This window comes from Pelophylax lessonae (assembly GCF_965119305.1).
Source record: "Pelophylax lessonae genome assembly, chromosome: 6".
NCBI classification, from domain to species: Eukaryota; Metazoa; Chordata; class Amphibia; order Anura; family Ranidae; genus Pelophylax; species Pelophylax lessonae.
Genome location: NC_138773.1, coordinates 260291349 through 260309522, shown reverse-complemented (window position 1 = coordinate 260309522; position 18174 = coordinate 260291349). Strand labels below are relative to the sequence as shown.

Below are 18174 nucleotides of genomic sequence, written 5' to 3'. Positions count from 1 at the left end.
AGATTACTTATATGGAGCAGAATTCATAGTCAAAACGGATAATAATCCACTTACCTACCTGCTGACCACTGCCAAACTGGACGCTACAGGACATAGGTGGTTAGCCGCTCTCTCTAGCTTTATGTTCAGTTTAAAATACCGACCAGGTGTTGGGAATAGGGATGCAGACGCCCTCTCCAGAAGGTCTCATGCCCCCAACGATCCTACTGAAGAATGGGCTCACTTGACCTCAGAGGGAGTGCGCGCCCTATGTCAGGGAACGGAATTTCGATCCAGTGGAGGAGCAAGAGCCGAAGAGATTGGGGTCTCAGCTGCTGGAGTACCCAGGTGTTATTGCAGGGTGACCCAGGTTGAAGAAGGTTTGCCTAGGCTATCGAAAGGGGACTTGAGGAAGGAGCAGTTAAAAGACCCTTTGGGGAAACTTTTGCTGAAGGCCATAGAGACTCAGCGCCCTGAGCTGCTTCTAACAGACTCCCCTCGGGAAGCCCGATTGTTGCATAAAGAATGGGACCGGCTACAGATACGCCAAGGGGTGGTCTACCGAAGGGGCCCCTCTGATGATCTGGAAGAGAAGTGGCAACTGTTCCTACCAGCTAAATTCAGGGAAGGAGTCTTGGCTGCTCTCCATGACAATCATGGTCATCTGGGGCCTGAAAGGACTTTCCAACTTGTGAGAGACAGGTTTTACTGGCCCTGTATGCGGGGTGAAGTTGAAGGATACTGTCGTTCTTGTGCTCGCTGCATCCAGAGGAAAACTTTGCCACGTCAAGCAGCCCCAATGGGCCATCTGCAAAGTCAGGGGCCTATGGAACTGGTGTGCATTGATTTCCTTTGTCTGGAGCCTGACTTGAGTGGTCAAGGGAATGTCCTTGTGGTAACAGATCATTTCACCAGATACGCCCAGGCGTTTCCAACAAAAGACCAGAAAGCCACAACAGTGGCCAAAGTATTAGTGGAAAAGTTCTTTGTGCACTATGGTTTACCGCAACGCCTCCATTCAGATCAGGGAAGAGACTTTGAAAGCCAGCTGATTAAGAAGTTGCTAGACTTGTTAGGCATCCAAAAGACTAGGACTACTCCCTACCACCCACAAGGGGATGCTCAGCCTGAACGGTTTAACCGGACTCTTTTGAACATGTTGGGGACCCTGAGCTCAGAAAAGAAACAGCACTGGAGTAAACATGTAGCTGCCATCGTACATGCCTACAATAGTACTGTCAGTGATGTTACAGGATACTCCCCATACCGATTAATGTTCGGGCGGGAGGCTCGGCTGCCAGTGGACTTGGCTTTCGGCATATCACCTGATCACACCTCAGCAGCATCTCACAAGGGGTATGTGGACCGGTTGAGGAAGAGCCTAAAAACGGCCTACGAAAAAGCCCAAGTCTCATCTGATCAACGGGGGCTGAGAAATAAAAGAAACTTTGACCTGAAAGTTAGGATCCAGGATTTGCAGCCAGGGGATAAAGTGTTGTTGAGGAACTTGGGTATCCCTGGGAAACACAAGTTGGCTGACCGTTGGAAATCCCAGCCCTATGTCATCTGTAAGCAGCTGCCAAACCTTCCTGTGTATCAGATTAGGCCGGAAGGGAGAGTGGGCCCACTGAAGACTTGGCATAGGAACCACCTATTACCTCTCTCAGAAGCAGTTCGCCTACCTCCTGACCCAGTCTCACATGAAGTCCCTTCAACGTCTCAAGGGCACAGGCCAGTTACCAGATCTCAAACAGCATTTCCAGATGTGAGGGATGGAGATTCTCCAATTGAAGATCTGGAAGATGAAGAGGAGGTACCTGATTGGATGTGGTCATCTCAGTTATCAGAACCCATGACTGAGTACCTGTCTTCATCCGAACTGGTTGAAAGAGGAACCCTTCGGGCAGAAGCTCCTGAATTTGTGCCTTTCCACATGCTTACAGAAGAAGTAGCTGATGGTGAAGATCCTGAGGAGGAGGTTGCACCTTTCTCTGAAGAAGAATTAACTGCTTCTGAAACCCCAGAGTCCAATGCGTTGGGACTAGAGGAGGAAGCTCTTGAAGAATCCCCAAGAGCGGCTGGTTCCAGCACTTCTAAGATTGTGACTCCCAAAGAACAGAGGGAAAGAAGAGTCATTCACCCACCCAAAAGACTAACTTACGACCAATTGGGGAAATGCTCGGAAGAAGCTGTCCTTACTAGGGTTGAGCGAACACCTAGATGTCCGTGTTCGACGGGTTCGGCCGAACTTTAAAAAAAAGTCCGGGTCCGTGTCCCGGACTTTTACCGAACTTTTCCCGGACACCGAACCCCATTGAAGTCAATGGGGACCCGAACTTTAAGGCACTAAAATGGCTCTAAAACACCAAAGGAAAGGGCTAGAGTGCTGCAAATGGCAGCAAAACGTAATTAAGAGCATGGCAAGTGCTCTGCAAACAAATGTGGATAGGGAAATAACTTAAAACAACAAAAAAAAACAGAAAAATAAAACAATGTTCTTCTTCATCTCTGAAGGACGAGGCCCATATGGAGTAGGAGGGAGGTTAAGGTGGTGGTGGATGTGGCGGTGACATAGGCGTGCGCACAGGGTGTGCTGGGTGTGCCTGGGCACACCCTAATCACCTAGGGCACATAGCATTGCCAGTGAGGAGATGGGAAAGATCTCCCTGGGACCTGCTCTGCTCTATTTCTCCTTGCCTACAGGTACATGGCCCCGATACATTACTCTCCCTGCTGGCAAACACATGCATGTGTATTTCAACTTTGGGGTGCACACCTTAATGCAATAGGCTGCGCACACCTATGGGCGGTGTAGGTGGAAGCGGCGGTGGAGGAGGACCAGGGCCGGATTAACAGCATCATGGGCTTGGTGCTGAGGATTTTGAAGGGCCTTAGGGCCGTGCCTTGCCATGCACCCAGAGGAGGAAGGGTGCAGCCATGCATGCCTAATTCAACATGGGATGCTGTCTCTGAAGCCCATAAACACATCCATGCATCGCCAACTGTCCCTCCTTGTCCGGCCTTCACGCTGTGTGGGGAGGTTCTGAGGGTGCTGCCTGGGGAAGCGAGCATAGAAGCCAGACTTCTGTGTTTACAAGTGACAGAAGAGCGGTAACAGTGAATATGGCCAACCCGGGGCCTATATAAAAGGTAGGGGCCTGGAGCTGCAGCTCCAATAGCCCCTACATTAATCTGGCCCTGAGGAGGAGGACGAGGTAGCCAACACTGCTTCTTTTCACAAATTTTAAATGAGGGTACACCCCAAAAGAGTGAGAAAGAGCAAAAATGGAACAATGGGTGGGTAAGGTCGGTATCCATTGCTATTCTGCATAAGGTACGGAAAAGTCCCGTGGGATCCATGCCTGGTTCATTTTAATGAACGTGAGCTTGTCCACATTGTCTCTGGACAGGCGGCTGCGCTTGTCTGTTATAACGCCCCCAGCCGTGCTAAATACCCGTTCAGATAATACACTGGCTGCAGGGCACGCCAGCACCTCCAAGGCGTAAAGGGCAAGCTCAGGCCATGTGCCCAATTTGGAGACCCAGAAGTTGAAGGGGGCAGACCCGTCATTCACTACATGTAGGCGTGTGCACACATACTGCTCCACCATGTTGGTAAAATGCTGCCTCCTGCTAAGACGTTCCATCTGAGCTGCTGGTGCTGCTGTTTGTTGTGGCGTGCTGACAAAGCTTTTCCACATTTCGGCCATGCTAACCCTGCCTTCTGAGGTGCTGGCGGTGCCCTGGTTGCGTTGGCGACCTCCTCCTCCTCCTCCTCTGCCTTGTGCTTCCACTGTGGCCCCGCTGTCAGATGGGAATGCCAGCAGCATGGCGTCTACCAGCGTGCGCTTGTACTCGCGCATCTTGCGATCGCGCTCCAGTGAGTGAATTAAGGACGGTACGTTGTCCTTGTAACGGGGATCCAGCAGCGTGGCCACCCAGTAATCAGCACAAGTTAGAATGTGGGCAACTCGGCGGTCGTTGTGGAGACACTGCAGCATGTAATCGCTCATGTGTGCCAGGCTGCCCAGAGGCAACGAAAGGCTGTCCTCTGTGGGAGGTGTATGGTCCGTGTCCTCTGTATCCCCCCAGCCACGCACCAGTGATGGCCATGAGCTGGCCTGGGTGCCACCCTGCTGTGAACATGGTTCCATCTCCTCCTCCAGCTCCTCCTCCTCCTCATCCTCCTCATCCTCCAGAACTGTGCCCCTGCTGGACAATTGCGTCCCTGGCGTTTGCGTGTGCAGGAACCCACCCTCGGAGCCCCTTGCGAATGACTGCCCTGAAAGCCTTGGAAATGTTACCTCTTCATCCTCCTCCTCCTCCTCATCCTGTGCCACATCCTCTTCCATCATCGCCCGAATTGTTTTTTCAAGGAGGCATAGAAGTGGGATAGTTAAGCTGAGAACGGCGTCATTGCCACTGGCCATGTTGGTGGAGTACTCAAAACAGCGCAACAAGGCACACAGGTCTCGCATGGAGGCCCAGTTAAATTAAATAGCGGAATAGAAAATATGATCCAAAAAAAGTGTATGTATATCACACGTACACAACCACACTAGGCCCCAATTACTATTGTTTGTACCCCTAAAAGGCTAGATGAGGAGTAGGGGGAGTATGGAACAGGCAGCACCCTCAAACCTTCAGAAGTATGAGATGAACCCCAACAACTTGGAAAGGTGGATCTCTCTCACACGTACCGACACAGACTATCCCGCAATTCAATTGATCCTCAAAGGTTTTTATTGAATAGCGGAATAGGAAATATGATCAAAAAAAGTGTATGTATCTCGCACGTACACAACCACACTAGGCCCCAATTACTATTGTTTGTACCCCTAAAAGGCTAGATGAGGAGTAGGGGGGGTATGGAACAGGCAGCACCCTCAAACCTTCAGAAGTATGAGATGAACCCCAACAACTTGGAAAGGTGGATCTCTCTCACACGTACCGACACAGACTATCCCGCAATTCAATTGATCCTCAAAGGTTTTTATTGAATAGCGGAATAGGAAATATGATCAAAAAAAGTGTATGTATCTCGCACGTACACAACCACACTAGGCCCCAATTACTATTGTTTGTACCCCTAAAAGGCTAGATGAGGAGTAGGGGGGGTATGGAACAGGCAGCACCCTCAAACCTTCAGAAGTATGAGATGAACCCCAACAACTTGGAAAGGTGGATCTCTCTCACACGTACCGACACAGACTATCCCGCAATTCAATTGATCCTCAAAGGTTTTTATTGAATAGCGGAATAGGAAATATGATCAAAAAAAGTGTATGTATCTCGCACGTACACAACCACACTAGGCCCCAATTACTATTGTTTGTACCCCTAAAAGGCTAGATGAGGAGTAGGGGGAGTATGGAACAGGCAGCACCCTCAAACCTTCAGAAGTATGAGATGAACCCCAACAACTTGGAAAGGTGGATCTCTCTCACACGTACCAACACAGACTATCCCCCAATTTAACTGATCCCCAAAGGTTTTTGATTAAATAGCGGAATAGAAAATATGATCCCAAAAAAGTGTATGTATATCACACGTACACAACCACACTAGGCCCCAATTACTATTGTTTGTACCCCTAAAAGGCTAGGAGTAGGGGGAGTATGGAACAGGCAGCACCCTCAAACCTTCAGAAGTATGAGATGAACCCCAACAACTTGGAAAGGTGGATCTCTCTCACACGTACCAACACAGACTATCCCCCAATTTAACTGATCCCCAAAGGTTTTTGATTAAATAGCGGAATAGAAAATATGATCCCAAAAAAGTGTATGTATATCACACGTACACAACCACACTAGGCCCCAATTACTATTGTTTGTACCCCTAAAAGGCTAGGAGTAGGGGGGAGTATGGAACAGGCAGCACCCTCAAACCTTCAGAAGTATGAGATGAACCCCAACAACTTGGAAAGGTGGATCTCTCTCACACGTACCAACACAGACTATCCCCCAATTTAACTGATCCCCAGAGGTTTTTGATTAAATAGCGGAATAGAAAATATGATCCCAAAAAAGTGTATGTATATCACACGTACACAACCACACTAGGCCCCAATTACTATTGTTTGTACCCCTAAAAGGCTAGGAGTAGGGGGAGTATGGAACAGGCAGCACCCTCAAACCTTCAGAAGTATGAGATGAACCCCAACAACTTGGAAAGGTGGATCTCTCTCACACGTACCAACACAGACTATCCCCCAATTTAACTGATCCCCAAAGGTTTTTGATTAAATAGCGGAATAGAAAATATGATCCCAAAAAAGTGTATGTATATCACACGTACACAACCACACTAGGCCCCAATTACTATTGTTTGTACCCCTAAAAGGCTAGGAGTAGGGGGAGTATGGAACAGGCAGCACCCTCAAACCTTCAGAAGTATGAGATGAACCCCAACAACTTGGAAAGGTGGATCTCTCTCACACGTACCAACACAGACTATCCCCCAATTTAACTGATCCCCAAAGGTTTTTGATTAAATAGCGGAATAGAAAATATGATCCCAAAAAAGTGTATGTATATCACACGTACACAACCACACTAGGCCCCAATTACTATTGTTTGTACCCCTAAAAGGCTAGGAGTAGGGGGAGTATGGAACAGGCAGCACCCTCAAACCTTCAGAAGTATGAGATGAACCCCAACAACTTGGAAAGGTGGATCTCTCTCACACGTACCAACACAGACTATCCCCCAATTTAACTGATCCCCAGAGGTTTTTGATTAAATAGCGGAATAGAAAATATGATCCCAAAAAAGTGTATGTATATCACACGTACACAACCACACTAGGCCCCAATTACTATTGTTTGTACCCCTAAAAGGCTAGGAGTAGGGGGAGTATGGAACAGGCAGCACCCTCAAACCTTCAGAAGTATGAGATGAACCTCAACAACTTGGAAAGGTGGATCTCTCTCACACGTACCAACACAGACTATCCCCCAATTTAACTGATCCCCAAAGGTTTTTGATTAAATAGCGGAATAGAAAATATGATCCCAAAAAAGTGTATGTATATCACACGTACACAACCACACTAGGCCCCAATTACTATTGTTTGTACCCCTAAAAGGCTAGGAGTAGGGGGAGTATGTAACAGGCAGCACCCTCAAACCTTCAGAAGTATGAGATGAACCCCAACAACTTGGAAAGGTGGATCTCTCTCACACGTACCAACACAGACTATCCCCCAATTTAACTGATCCCCAAAGGTTTTTGATTAAATAGCGGAATAGAAAATATGATCCCAAAAAAGTGTATGTATATCACACGTACACAACCACACTAGGCCCCAATTACTATTGTTTGTACCCCTAAAAGGCTAGGAGTAGGGGGAGTATGGAACAGGCAGCACCCTCAAACCTTCAGAAGTATGAGATGAACCCCAACAACTTGGAAAGGTGGATCTCTCTCACACGTACCAACACAGACTATCCCCCAATTTAACTGATCCCCAAAGGTTTTTGATTAAATAGCGGAATAGAAAATATGATCCCAAAAAAGTGTATGTATATCACACGTACACAACCACACTAGGCCCCAATTACTATTGTTTGTACCCCTAAAAGGCTAGGAGTAGGGGGAGTATGGAACAGGCAGCACCCTCAAACCTTCAGAAGTATGAGATGAACCCCAACAACTTGGAAAGGTGGATCTCTCTCACACGTACCAACACAGACTATCCCCCAATTTAACTGATCCCCAAAGGTTTTTGATTAAATAGCGGAATAGAAAATATGATCCCAAAAAAGTGTATGTATATCACACGTACACAACCACACTAGGCCCCAATTACTATTGTTTGTACCCCTAAAAGGCTAGGAGTAGGGGGAGTATGGAACAGGCAGCACCCTCAAACCTTCAGAAGTATGAGATGAACCCCAACAACTTGGAAAGGTGGATCTCTCTCACACGTACCAACACAGACTATCCCCCAATTTAACTGATCCCCAGAGGTTTTTGATTAAATAGCGGAATAGAAAATATGATCCCAAAAAAGTGTATGTATATCACACGTACACAACCACACTAGGCCCCAATTACTATTGTTTGTACCCCTAAAAGGCTAGGAGTAGGGGGAGTATGGAACAGGCAGCACCCTCAAACCTTCAGAAGTATGAGATGAACCCCAACAACTTGGAAAGGTGGATCTCTCTCACACGTACCAACACAGACTATCCCCCAATTTAACTGATCCCCAAAGGTTTTTGATTAAATAGCGGAATAGAAAATATGATCCCAAAAAAGTGTATGTATATCACACGTACACAACCACACTAGGCCCCAATTACTATTGTTTGTACCCCTAAAAGGCTAGGAGTAGGGGGAGTATGGAACAGGCAGCACCCTCAAACCTTCAGAAGTATGAGATGAACCCCAACAACTTGGAAAGGTGGATCTCTCTCACACGTACCAACACAGACTATCCCCCAATTTAACTGATCCCCAAAGGATTTTGATTAAATAGCGGAATAGAAAATATGATCCCAAAAAAGTGTATGTATATCACACGTACACAACCACACTAGGCCCCAATTACTATTGTTTGTACCCCTAAAAGGCTAGGAGTAGGGGGAGTATGGAACAGGCAGCACCCTCAAACCTTCAGAAGTATGAGATGAACCCCAACAACTTGGAAAGGTGGATCTCTCTCACACGTACCAACACAGACTATCCCCCAATTTAACTGATCCCCAAAGGTTTTTGATTAAATAGCGGAATAGAAAATATGATCCCAAAAAAGTGTATGTATATCACACGTACACAACCACACTAGGCCCCAATTACTATTGTTTGTACCCCTAAAAGGCTAGATGAGGAGTAGGGGGAGTATGGAACAGGCAGCACCCTCAAACCTTCAGTATGAGATTGTGTTCACTGTACCCCACAAAGATTGAGTTCACTGCACCCCACAATGATTGTGTTCACTGCACCCCACAAAGATTGTGTTCACTGCACCTCACAAAGATTGTGTTCACTGTACCCCCCAAAGATTGTGTTCACTGCACCCCACAAAGATTCTGTTCACTGTACCCCACAAAGATTGTGTTCACTGCACCCCAAAAAGATTGTGTTCACTGCACCCCAAAAAGGATGTTGTTCACTGCACCCCAAAAAGGATGTTGTTCACTCCACCCCAAAAAGATTGTGTTCACTGCACCCCACAAAGATTGTGTTCACTGCACCCCAAAAAGATTGTGTTCACTGCACCCCAAAAATGATTTTGTTCACTGCACCCCAAAAAGGATTTTGTTCACTGCACCCCAAAAAGGATGTTGTTCACTCCACCCCAAAAAGATTGTGTTCACTGCACCCCAAAAAGATTGTGTTCACTGCACCCCACAAAGGATTTTGTTCACTGCACCCCAAAAAGATTGTGTTCACTGCACCCCAAAAAGGATGTTGTTCACTGCACCCCAAAAAGGATTTTGTTCACTGCACCCCAAAAAGATTGTGTTCACTGCACCCCACAAAGGATTTTGTTCACTGCACCCCACAAAGATTGTGTTCACTGCACACCAAAAAGGATTGTGTTCACTGCACCCCAAAAAGATTTTGTTCACTGCACCCCAAAAAGATTGTGTTCACTGCAGCCCAAAAAGATTGTGTTCACTGCAGCCCAAAAAGATTGTGTTCACTGCAGCCCAAAAAGATTGTGTTCACTGCAGCCCAAAAAGATTGTGTTCACTGCAGCCCAAAAAGATTGTGTTCACTGCAGCTCACACACAGAAAAATGGATGTGGATCACTGACACCTGCCTATCTCCAATCCCACACCACACAGCAATATCGATTGTAGTTTGTAGAACACAGTTTCCCTAAAATTCAGCAGACTCTGTCCCTAACAGGATTGAGAAGAGATCGTAGATCAGGATTGAGTGCAGACCCCACCCCCCACACAGCAATATCGATTGTAGTTTGTAGAAGACACTGACCCTATATAATTCAGCAGACTCTATCCCTAAAATGCCTACAACTCGCCCTGCCTAAACACTCCGACCTGTCCCTCAATTCTATCCGGACACAAATGGTTTTTTCCTGCCTATCTTTCCCTAATCAGCAGCCAGCACGTTGATGTGTGCTCTGTCCCTGAATCTAAGCAGCATAATGACGCCGCTGCGGCTGCCTCGAACTTATAAATACTTGGTCACATGCTTCAGACGGCCAATCACAGCTACTGAGACATTTGCAGGCATGGCTGGGATGGCTTAAGGCACACCAGTTAAACGATTGTTGATTGGCTGTTGAAAGCCCGCCATGAAAAGAGCGCCAAAGCATGCAAAACCCGGAAATAAAACGACCGAACACGGATTTTTACCCGAACATACAGTAAAGTGTCCGTGTCCGTGTTCGGGTACAAAAAATCCAATTATTCGGTACGAACACGAATAATACAGTCCGTGTTCGCTCAACACTAGTCCTTACTTCTAAGAGAACTCTTGATCAGCCTAGTTCTTCCACTGCAGATTTAGTGGAGGACAACCCTAGCTCACCCCCAGGCACATCTGTACAAGCCACTCAAGTGTCGGGGGTTTGTGAACAGAACCACCTTCTCTCCCCCAACAATTGGTGGGAGGTTCCGCTGTCGGCCCTGTGTTTTAATGTGCAGTTGTTGGGTTTGAACTCTGCTTCTGATAAGGGACATGGTTTACCGTTGTGCATGAGTTAATTGTTTTTTTCCAACGTATGTGACAGGATACATGCTGTCGTTATCTTTGGGGACCAAAGTTTCTAAAGTGGGGGGAGTGTGTAGCGGGCATCCTCCCATTTACAATTGTTCATTAGTAGACTGTATAACATTTTGAAGGAACTCGGCTCCATCTAGTGGCCAAACTGCCACACTGCAGCTTGGTGGTTTTCATCAGAAGTTTCTAGTGGCCAAACTGCCACACTGCAGCTTGGTGATGTTCACCAGATACTACGATACCCACAATTCAGTGGGAGCACCAGGGTGCATTGCTTCACCGCACAGCCTTTTGGGGGAAGCTTTATAAAGGAAGGGAGGAGCCAGGCTCTGTCTCTTGTCTCCTGACACAACAGCTAGAAGGAAGCAAGTGCTGTGGGCTGATGCTGCGGACTAGGCCTGAAGCCTGAGCCTGAAGTGACGGAGTGGAAGCATTTCATCTGCAGTAAAGGAGCCTTCCCAGAGAACCCATTGATGCTCTGCAGAGACTGGTGTTGCCCACATCTAACCACAAGCGCGGCTGGTGACAGAATTCGGAGGTGGAGAGCTCGGGAAGAAAGAGGCCGTTTGGTGAGCAGGGCACATGCCCAAATCTGTTTCTCGCTTGGAAGAAAGTAACTTTAGCCGGTGCTAACTACACTTCAGATAGTACGCAGTACACTCAGCGGCCTAGTGCACCTTCCAGGAGACTAAGCATTTAAACACAAGTACATAAGGTGTCAGGGGCCTATATATGCACCACTAAGAAGATTAATACGCCCAATTACGCAGTAACATTGCGGGTGATTGTAACCTTTTTTTTCTCACCCCTTTTGACTATATATCCTTACTTTTGGATTACAAATAGCTTGTGCACCAACGATTGCTAGCGAAGATTCCAAACCAAAAGGAAGGAACTGTGTATGGGATTCAAATAGGTTCTGCCTACCTGATACAAGAGACTAGACGTGTGTAAAGTATAGCCTGAATTGGGTAAAAGAAAGCCTATGAGTTATCTTTTAGTTGCATAAGTATACAAAAATAGCTATCTTAATCATATTGTTTATTATTGTGTCAATAACTTTATCTTTCTTAGTTGACTCTTGTGATGTCTTTTGGAGTCAACTTGTACTTTAACTCTCAGTAAAGCTACTTTGGTTAAGCAAAAGTCTGTGTGTTGCACCTTGTGTCACCCAGAGGGACTGCGGCTGGAGAAAGGTAACAAGTTATTATTACTTATTGGGGTAATATATCCTCAACTGTGTTCTCCTGTAGCCATTTGGTATTATAGTCCCATTTCGTGTCAGTTGTGCCTAGGGAGGGTTCGAGCCAATTTCAGGGGTTGGAAGGCAGGACGTAGACCCAATAATCTAATCAGCAGCTCCTGCGGGGGTGGTGCTACATATATGTTACAAACTTTGCCCATAGCCTCATTATGTTGTATCTATATTCCCCTTCCCCCAATTCTTTCATGAATAGGGATGGAGGCACACAGCCTTATTTAGGCGAAGCCTCATTTAAAGTCCCAACTTTTTTCTTTGTTATATATATATATATATATATATATATATATATATATATATATATATATATAGTATATATTCTCTTTGAATTTCTTTTTTATGGTAAGCTATTGTTGAACAGTTATGAACTCCACCTACGGTTAAATCAGCTGTGTTTCTGAATGCTTTCTAATTAGACAAAGGGACCGGACGTCACTGTGGAGAAAATATCTGTGAACACAACTGCACTAACCTAACTGGAGGTGGATTTCTTTGTTCGTGCCGGCCTGGATATAAAGCCAGTGAAAGCGACCGGAATTCCTGCGAAGGTGAGATGGAAGGCAGTTTTTTTATACTATTGATTAGACCGAAGAAGGGAGAACCCATAGTCTTCCAGACATGTTTCAGACGCTAACAATAAAAAATCTTTTTGTTTAGATATTAATGAGTGTGAACTGTATGGCATGTGTCCACAAGACTGCAAGAATTCAAAGGGAAGTTATGAGTGCTTCTGTGCAGAAGGTTTCCGATCAGTTGGAGATCAGCAAGGAAAGCAATGTGCAGCTGATGGTAAGGAAAATGCATATTCCGTTTACGTAAAGGTAAATCAATGCATACATTGATACATAAAAACACTATAATGTTGTAGTTCAAATTTTAGCTGCACTACAACAATGAGCAGAGGAGAAAAAAAGTCATAAGCTTCCATACCCGATTCCACGCAGGACAGTACTATAAATTTGTGTAAAATTAATTCCATGAGAAACTTTATTTGTTTTGGGATCAGCTTTACTTTACCTTTTTTGAGTTTAGACATTGTAAGCCCCTTTCACACTTATGCGACTTAACCACTTAAGCCCCGGAAGATTTTGCCCCCTTCCTGACCAGGGCCTATTTTGCGATTCGGCACTACGTGATTTTAACGGACAATTGCACGGTCGTGCGACGCCGTACCCAAATGAAATTGACGTCCTTTTTTCCCCAAAACAGAGCTTTCTTTTGGTGGCATTTGATCACCTGTGCGATTTTTTTGATCATGCGCTATAAACAAAAAAATAGCGTCAATTTTGCAAAAAATAACAATATTTTTCAAATTTTTTATATGAAATTCCCCCCAAAAAAAAGTAAAAATCAAAATTTTTTAACATTTTCAGCCGATTTGTTTTATGCTACATATGTTTGGTAAAAAAAAAATCGCAAAAAGTGTATTTTGATTGGTTTGCGCAAAAGTTATCGCGTTTACTAACAAAGGGAAAGATTTTTGTCATTTTTGTTGTTTTTTTTTTTTTTAACGAGTAATGGCGGCGATCTGCGATTTTTTTGCGGGACTGCGACATTGCGGCGGACAGATCGGACCCTTGACTGACATTTTTGACACTTTTGGGGTTACCAGTGACATTACTGCAGTAATCAGTGCTATACATATGCACTGTTACTGCAAAAATGACACTGGCAGTGAAGAAGTTTACTGTATTGGAGAGGGAGGGGTTAAGTGTGTCCTAGGGGCGTGTTTCTAACTGTGATTGGCTGTGGCTACTAGTGTGAGAACAGAGATCAACGGTCCTACATAGTAGAACCGTCTGATCTCCATTCTTACACAGGGAAGAATGACAGGCGGCTTTGTTTACATTAGCCGCCTGCCTTTCTTCCGGTGTAACGGACGATCGCGAGTGCCCGACGGACATCGGGCCTGCCGGGCACACGTGCGGGGGGGGTCAGTGACCGCGCGGGAATGGGAGCGCGCCTCCGGCGGCGCTCGCTCGCTCCCTAGAGCCTCACAGGCTAGCGACGTAACCCTACGTCGCTTTGCCTGTGAGGGGCTGACTGCCGACGTCAATAGTCGTGCGGCCGTCGGCAAGCGGTTAAAAGTCGCACGATTTTACTGCAATTTTGCCGCGATTTTGATGTGATTTTGACGTGACTTGAAGCAGTGCCTATGTCTTTGGACCTCAAAACGCATTAAAATCGGCCAAAAGTAGTGCAGGAACTACTTTGAAGTCGTTGCAACTTGAAGTCGTACAGATATGAACAGTACTCATTGGAAATCATGGAGAACGACTTGTCATGCGACTTTGCAGTCCCAAATCGCAGGACAAGTGTGAAAGCTGATATACTTTGTTTATTTTTGATTATTTTTATAAAATCCTTTATTTGTAAAAAACAAAAAACAAAAAAAAAAAAAAACATTTATTTCCAATTGTACCCATGACACTGGATTTACTAAAGACGGGACAGTGGAAGCTGTATACTTTCATATTTTTCATATTTTCTCTTTCTTATTAAAATTCTGTATGGCTTGCAGCAGGGGAGGGAGTTTAGTCACTCCGCAGACTAATTCAAGCGTGTGTGTAATTTTCTCCTGAAACAAACTAACACTATAAACAGGCATTTTTTCTGTAAAACATTTACTGACAGTTGGGTAAAGAGGTAAAAAGTAACTGAAATCCCCCCCTGCTTGCTAGCTGCAAAACTAAATATGAATATTTATATGCAGCCTTAAATATTTACCTGAGTAAAAAAAATATATATACCAAACACCATGTGTTCCTTTTTTGAACATTTATTTTTAGTTCAGGAAGCATCAGTTTGCAGAGCATGCTGGGCTTTTGAATAAGAAATCCCAGCATTGCCTACTAGTTTGTTGTCAGTCTCTGCCTAACTAATTTAGATAATAAAGATACCCTAAGTTAAAATTATAGGTTGGCCAGGCTATTCACAAAATAGTAGTATATAGGTCTAATAGAATTGTGGCATTGTGGCACTGTTTGCTAGATTGTGCCACCCACTAAATTCAAATGGTAAATAATTATTATGTTATCAATTAATTTCTTATGAACTCAACTATAACATAAAATATAATAAACATTCTATTTTATAATAAATATATATATATATACAGTAGTATTGATTGTTTCCTTTAACATTAATAAAACCATTTGTTAAACTGTGGACTGAATAATAATCTCTATAAGCAATAAACTGGAAAAATAGAATTGTGTTTCAGTTTTTTGGTTTTGCTTCAAACATATTGAGCAGTATAGGACTGCTAGGGTGGAGACCCAGAAGCTTTGTTGTTTGTTTCCAACTATTGAAGGCAGAAGGAAACAAACAATGCAAATTGAAGTAACAGCAATCAGCCTGCAAATATGTATTGTAAAAAAAGTAATGCCTCTTTTTTACATAGTAGGTTAGGTTGAATAAAGACAATAGTCTATCCAGTTCAGTCTGTATTGGTGTATCTTTGTCAGTGTTGATAATCATTTCCCTTATCCCTGTATGTTGCATTCTTTAAGATGCACGTCCAGGAGTATTTTTTAAAATTATTAATACTCCCTGCTGACACCACCAATTGTGGAAGAGAGATCCACATCCTTATTGCCCTGACAGTGAAAAACCCTCTACGCAGCTTAAGGTTAAACTGCTTCTCCTCCAATCTCATTGTGTGGCCCCGTGTCCTCTTACACTCCCTGAGACTTAATTGTTTTTTTCTACGCTGGGATCATCATTAAGGTATTTGTAAATCGCTATCATGTTCCCTCTCAAGCGTCTCTTTCTCAGCGAGAATAAGTTTAGTGCTTGTAGTCGTTCCCTGTATTTGAGGTCCTCCAGTCCCCTTATTAATTGTGTTGCCCTTCTCCAGCTCCAGCACATCCATTTGGAGGACTGGTGACCAGAACTGAATGGAATACTCCAGATGTGGCCTGACCAGAGTTTTATAAATTGGCAGGATTATAGTTTTATCTCTGGAGTATATACCCTTTTTTATGCATAATAATATTCTGCCCGCTTTGGTAGCCGCAGCTTTACATTGCATGCTATTGCTCAGTCTAACTTCTACTAGGACCCCCAGATCTTTCTCCACCATTTATTTCTCTAGAGGTTCCCCCCTAGTGAGTAGTTTGCATTTATGTTTTTAACCCCCAAATGCATTTCTCCACATTAAACCTCATTTGCTATGTCAGGTCTTTCTTTAAAATTTCTATATCCTGATGTGAGGTTATTGTCCTGCTAATTTTTGTGTCGTCCACAAAAGCTGTGATTGAGCTATTTATTCCGTCGTATATATGTTTTTATGAATCTATTAAACAGAATTTGTCCCAATACAGAGCCTTGAGGTACCCCACTTACCACTCCAGACCAGTCTGAGTTATTGGTTACTCTGAGTTACTATATATCTTACATGGCTTTTTAGTTAATAAAAGGCTTATTATTCTGCATACTGCTCTCCATGTACTATAGAGCTACGATAAACACATGGTATGCATGTATTTTTACTGGCATTCTGCAATATTTCAGGTAATCCTCCATTACTACTGTTGCCAGACAATGTGCGAATAAGAAGATATAACCTTTCTTCTGAACAATATTCAGATTATATTGATGAGCAGCAGCACATCCAGGCCCTGGACTATGACTGGGATCCTGAGGGAATAGATCTTAGTAAGTATTACTGGGTTTTATTATGGGTTGTCTTTCTAACATTAATACATGGTTCCCTGGTAGTGCCAGGCTGGGACTAAAAAGCAGTTCTGGCTATATAGGGTTCATTGGACCACATTTCTTTATGACCCTTTTGCTGAGCCCAGTACTCAAATAATGTTTATATACTTGCAATAATAAAGAATAACTAAAACAGGGGGTGCTCATCCTTTTGAAGAGTGCAGACCACTCTGGTAACTGGTCGCAGGACACATTGAAATGAAATAATTCCGAGTTTGAATTTTTTTCATTTTGAATAGCATAATGAAGATTTGAAACAAAAAATCTTAGGATCATAACTTTCAGTGGGACCAATCCCTGTTGGCTGTTTACTCACTGTTTAACCGCTTGCTGACCAGCTGCCGTAGTTTTACTGCGGCGGGTCAGCTCTGTCCTGCGAAACAATATACCTTTACGTTGGTTCGCGGGACTGCTAGCGGTGATTGCGCGCAACCATTCGCCACAAGGGAAGGTAATCAGCAGGTCCGGCAGCCATGATTGTCAGGAGGCATCCGCTATTGCTCCCCGTGGAGACAGAACGGCAGTCTGCCGTTGTAAACACAGCAGACTGCTGTTCTGTCAGTGATGAACACAGGGATCCTGTTTTCCTCTTATTTAGGAACACAGGTCTCTCTGTTCATGCAGCAAGCCCATCCCTCTCACAGTTAGAAAGCACCCCCTAGGGACACATTTAACCCTTTAACCGCCTCTGGTGTTAACCCCTTCCCTGCCAGGGTCATTAGTACAGTAACAGTGCATATTTTTAGCCAGAGAAAGTATGGGCTCCGAGCAATAATTGTCAATAATAAAACAGTTATGTGATTATGTTACAGTTCCAAAAGTTAAGAATTGTACTCTTTATCTGACTTGTCAGCCCACTTAAAGGGGTTGTAAAGGTTAGTTTTTTTTATATATATATATAAAATTAACAAACATGTTATACTTACCAGCTCTGTGCAAGAAACAGCCCCGATCCTCCTCTTCTGGGGTGCCACTACGGCGCTCTTGGCTCCTCCTCAACATCGTATGCCCCCACGAAAATCCGCTTTCCATGGGGGCACCCGTGCAAGCGCATTCCTGAGTGCTGCTGTGTCCATTGACACAGATTCTGTCCCACTCCCATGTCACTGAATTTGACAGCATCGGGAGTCAATGGCTCCTGCTGCTATCAATCTGTCCAATGAGATGAGAGCCAGCGGCTGGAGCCACTGGGCTTGTGCACGGTGCTGGAACAAATGGGCTCAGGTAAGAAAAAAGGGGGGGGGGTGGGATCTGGAGGGGGACTGCCACAAAGAAGGTTTTTCACCTTAATGCATTATGAAGAAAAGCCTTGAGAGTCTCGACCTTACAATCCCTTTAAAGGTTATATTTTATGGGTGTGGTTACTGGTGGGCTATATCATCCTCCTTCTTTTGGAGATTACGATGTTGAGATGTCCCTGCCAGGGGTCAGTTAAGGTGCCTGTAGCCTGCTGCAGTAAGTAAGATTTTGCTGACTGTAATATAAAATGTATAACATATCCAACAGAATTGACA

At 44.6% G+C, this 18174-nt stretch overlaps 1 protein-coding gene across 1 annotated transcript in view; it reads left to right on the top strand.

Moving 5' to 3' along the window:
• The window catches only part of LRP2 (LDL receptor related protein 2), a 369604-nt gene that overhangs the window by 298301 nt on the left and 53129 nt on the right, over positions 1–18174 (top strand). Inside the window, exons 64-66 of the mRNA XM_082260064.1 lie at positions 12358–12489; positions 12599–12730; positions 16457–16600. Coding sequence (XP_082116190.1) covers positions 12358–12489; positions 12599–12730; positions 16457–16600 — 408 coding nt within the window. The remainder of the gene's footprint in view (positions 1–12357; positions 12490–12598; positions 12731–16456; positions 16601–18174) is intronic.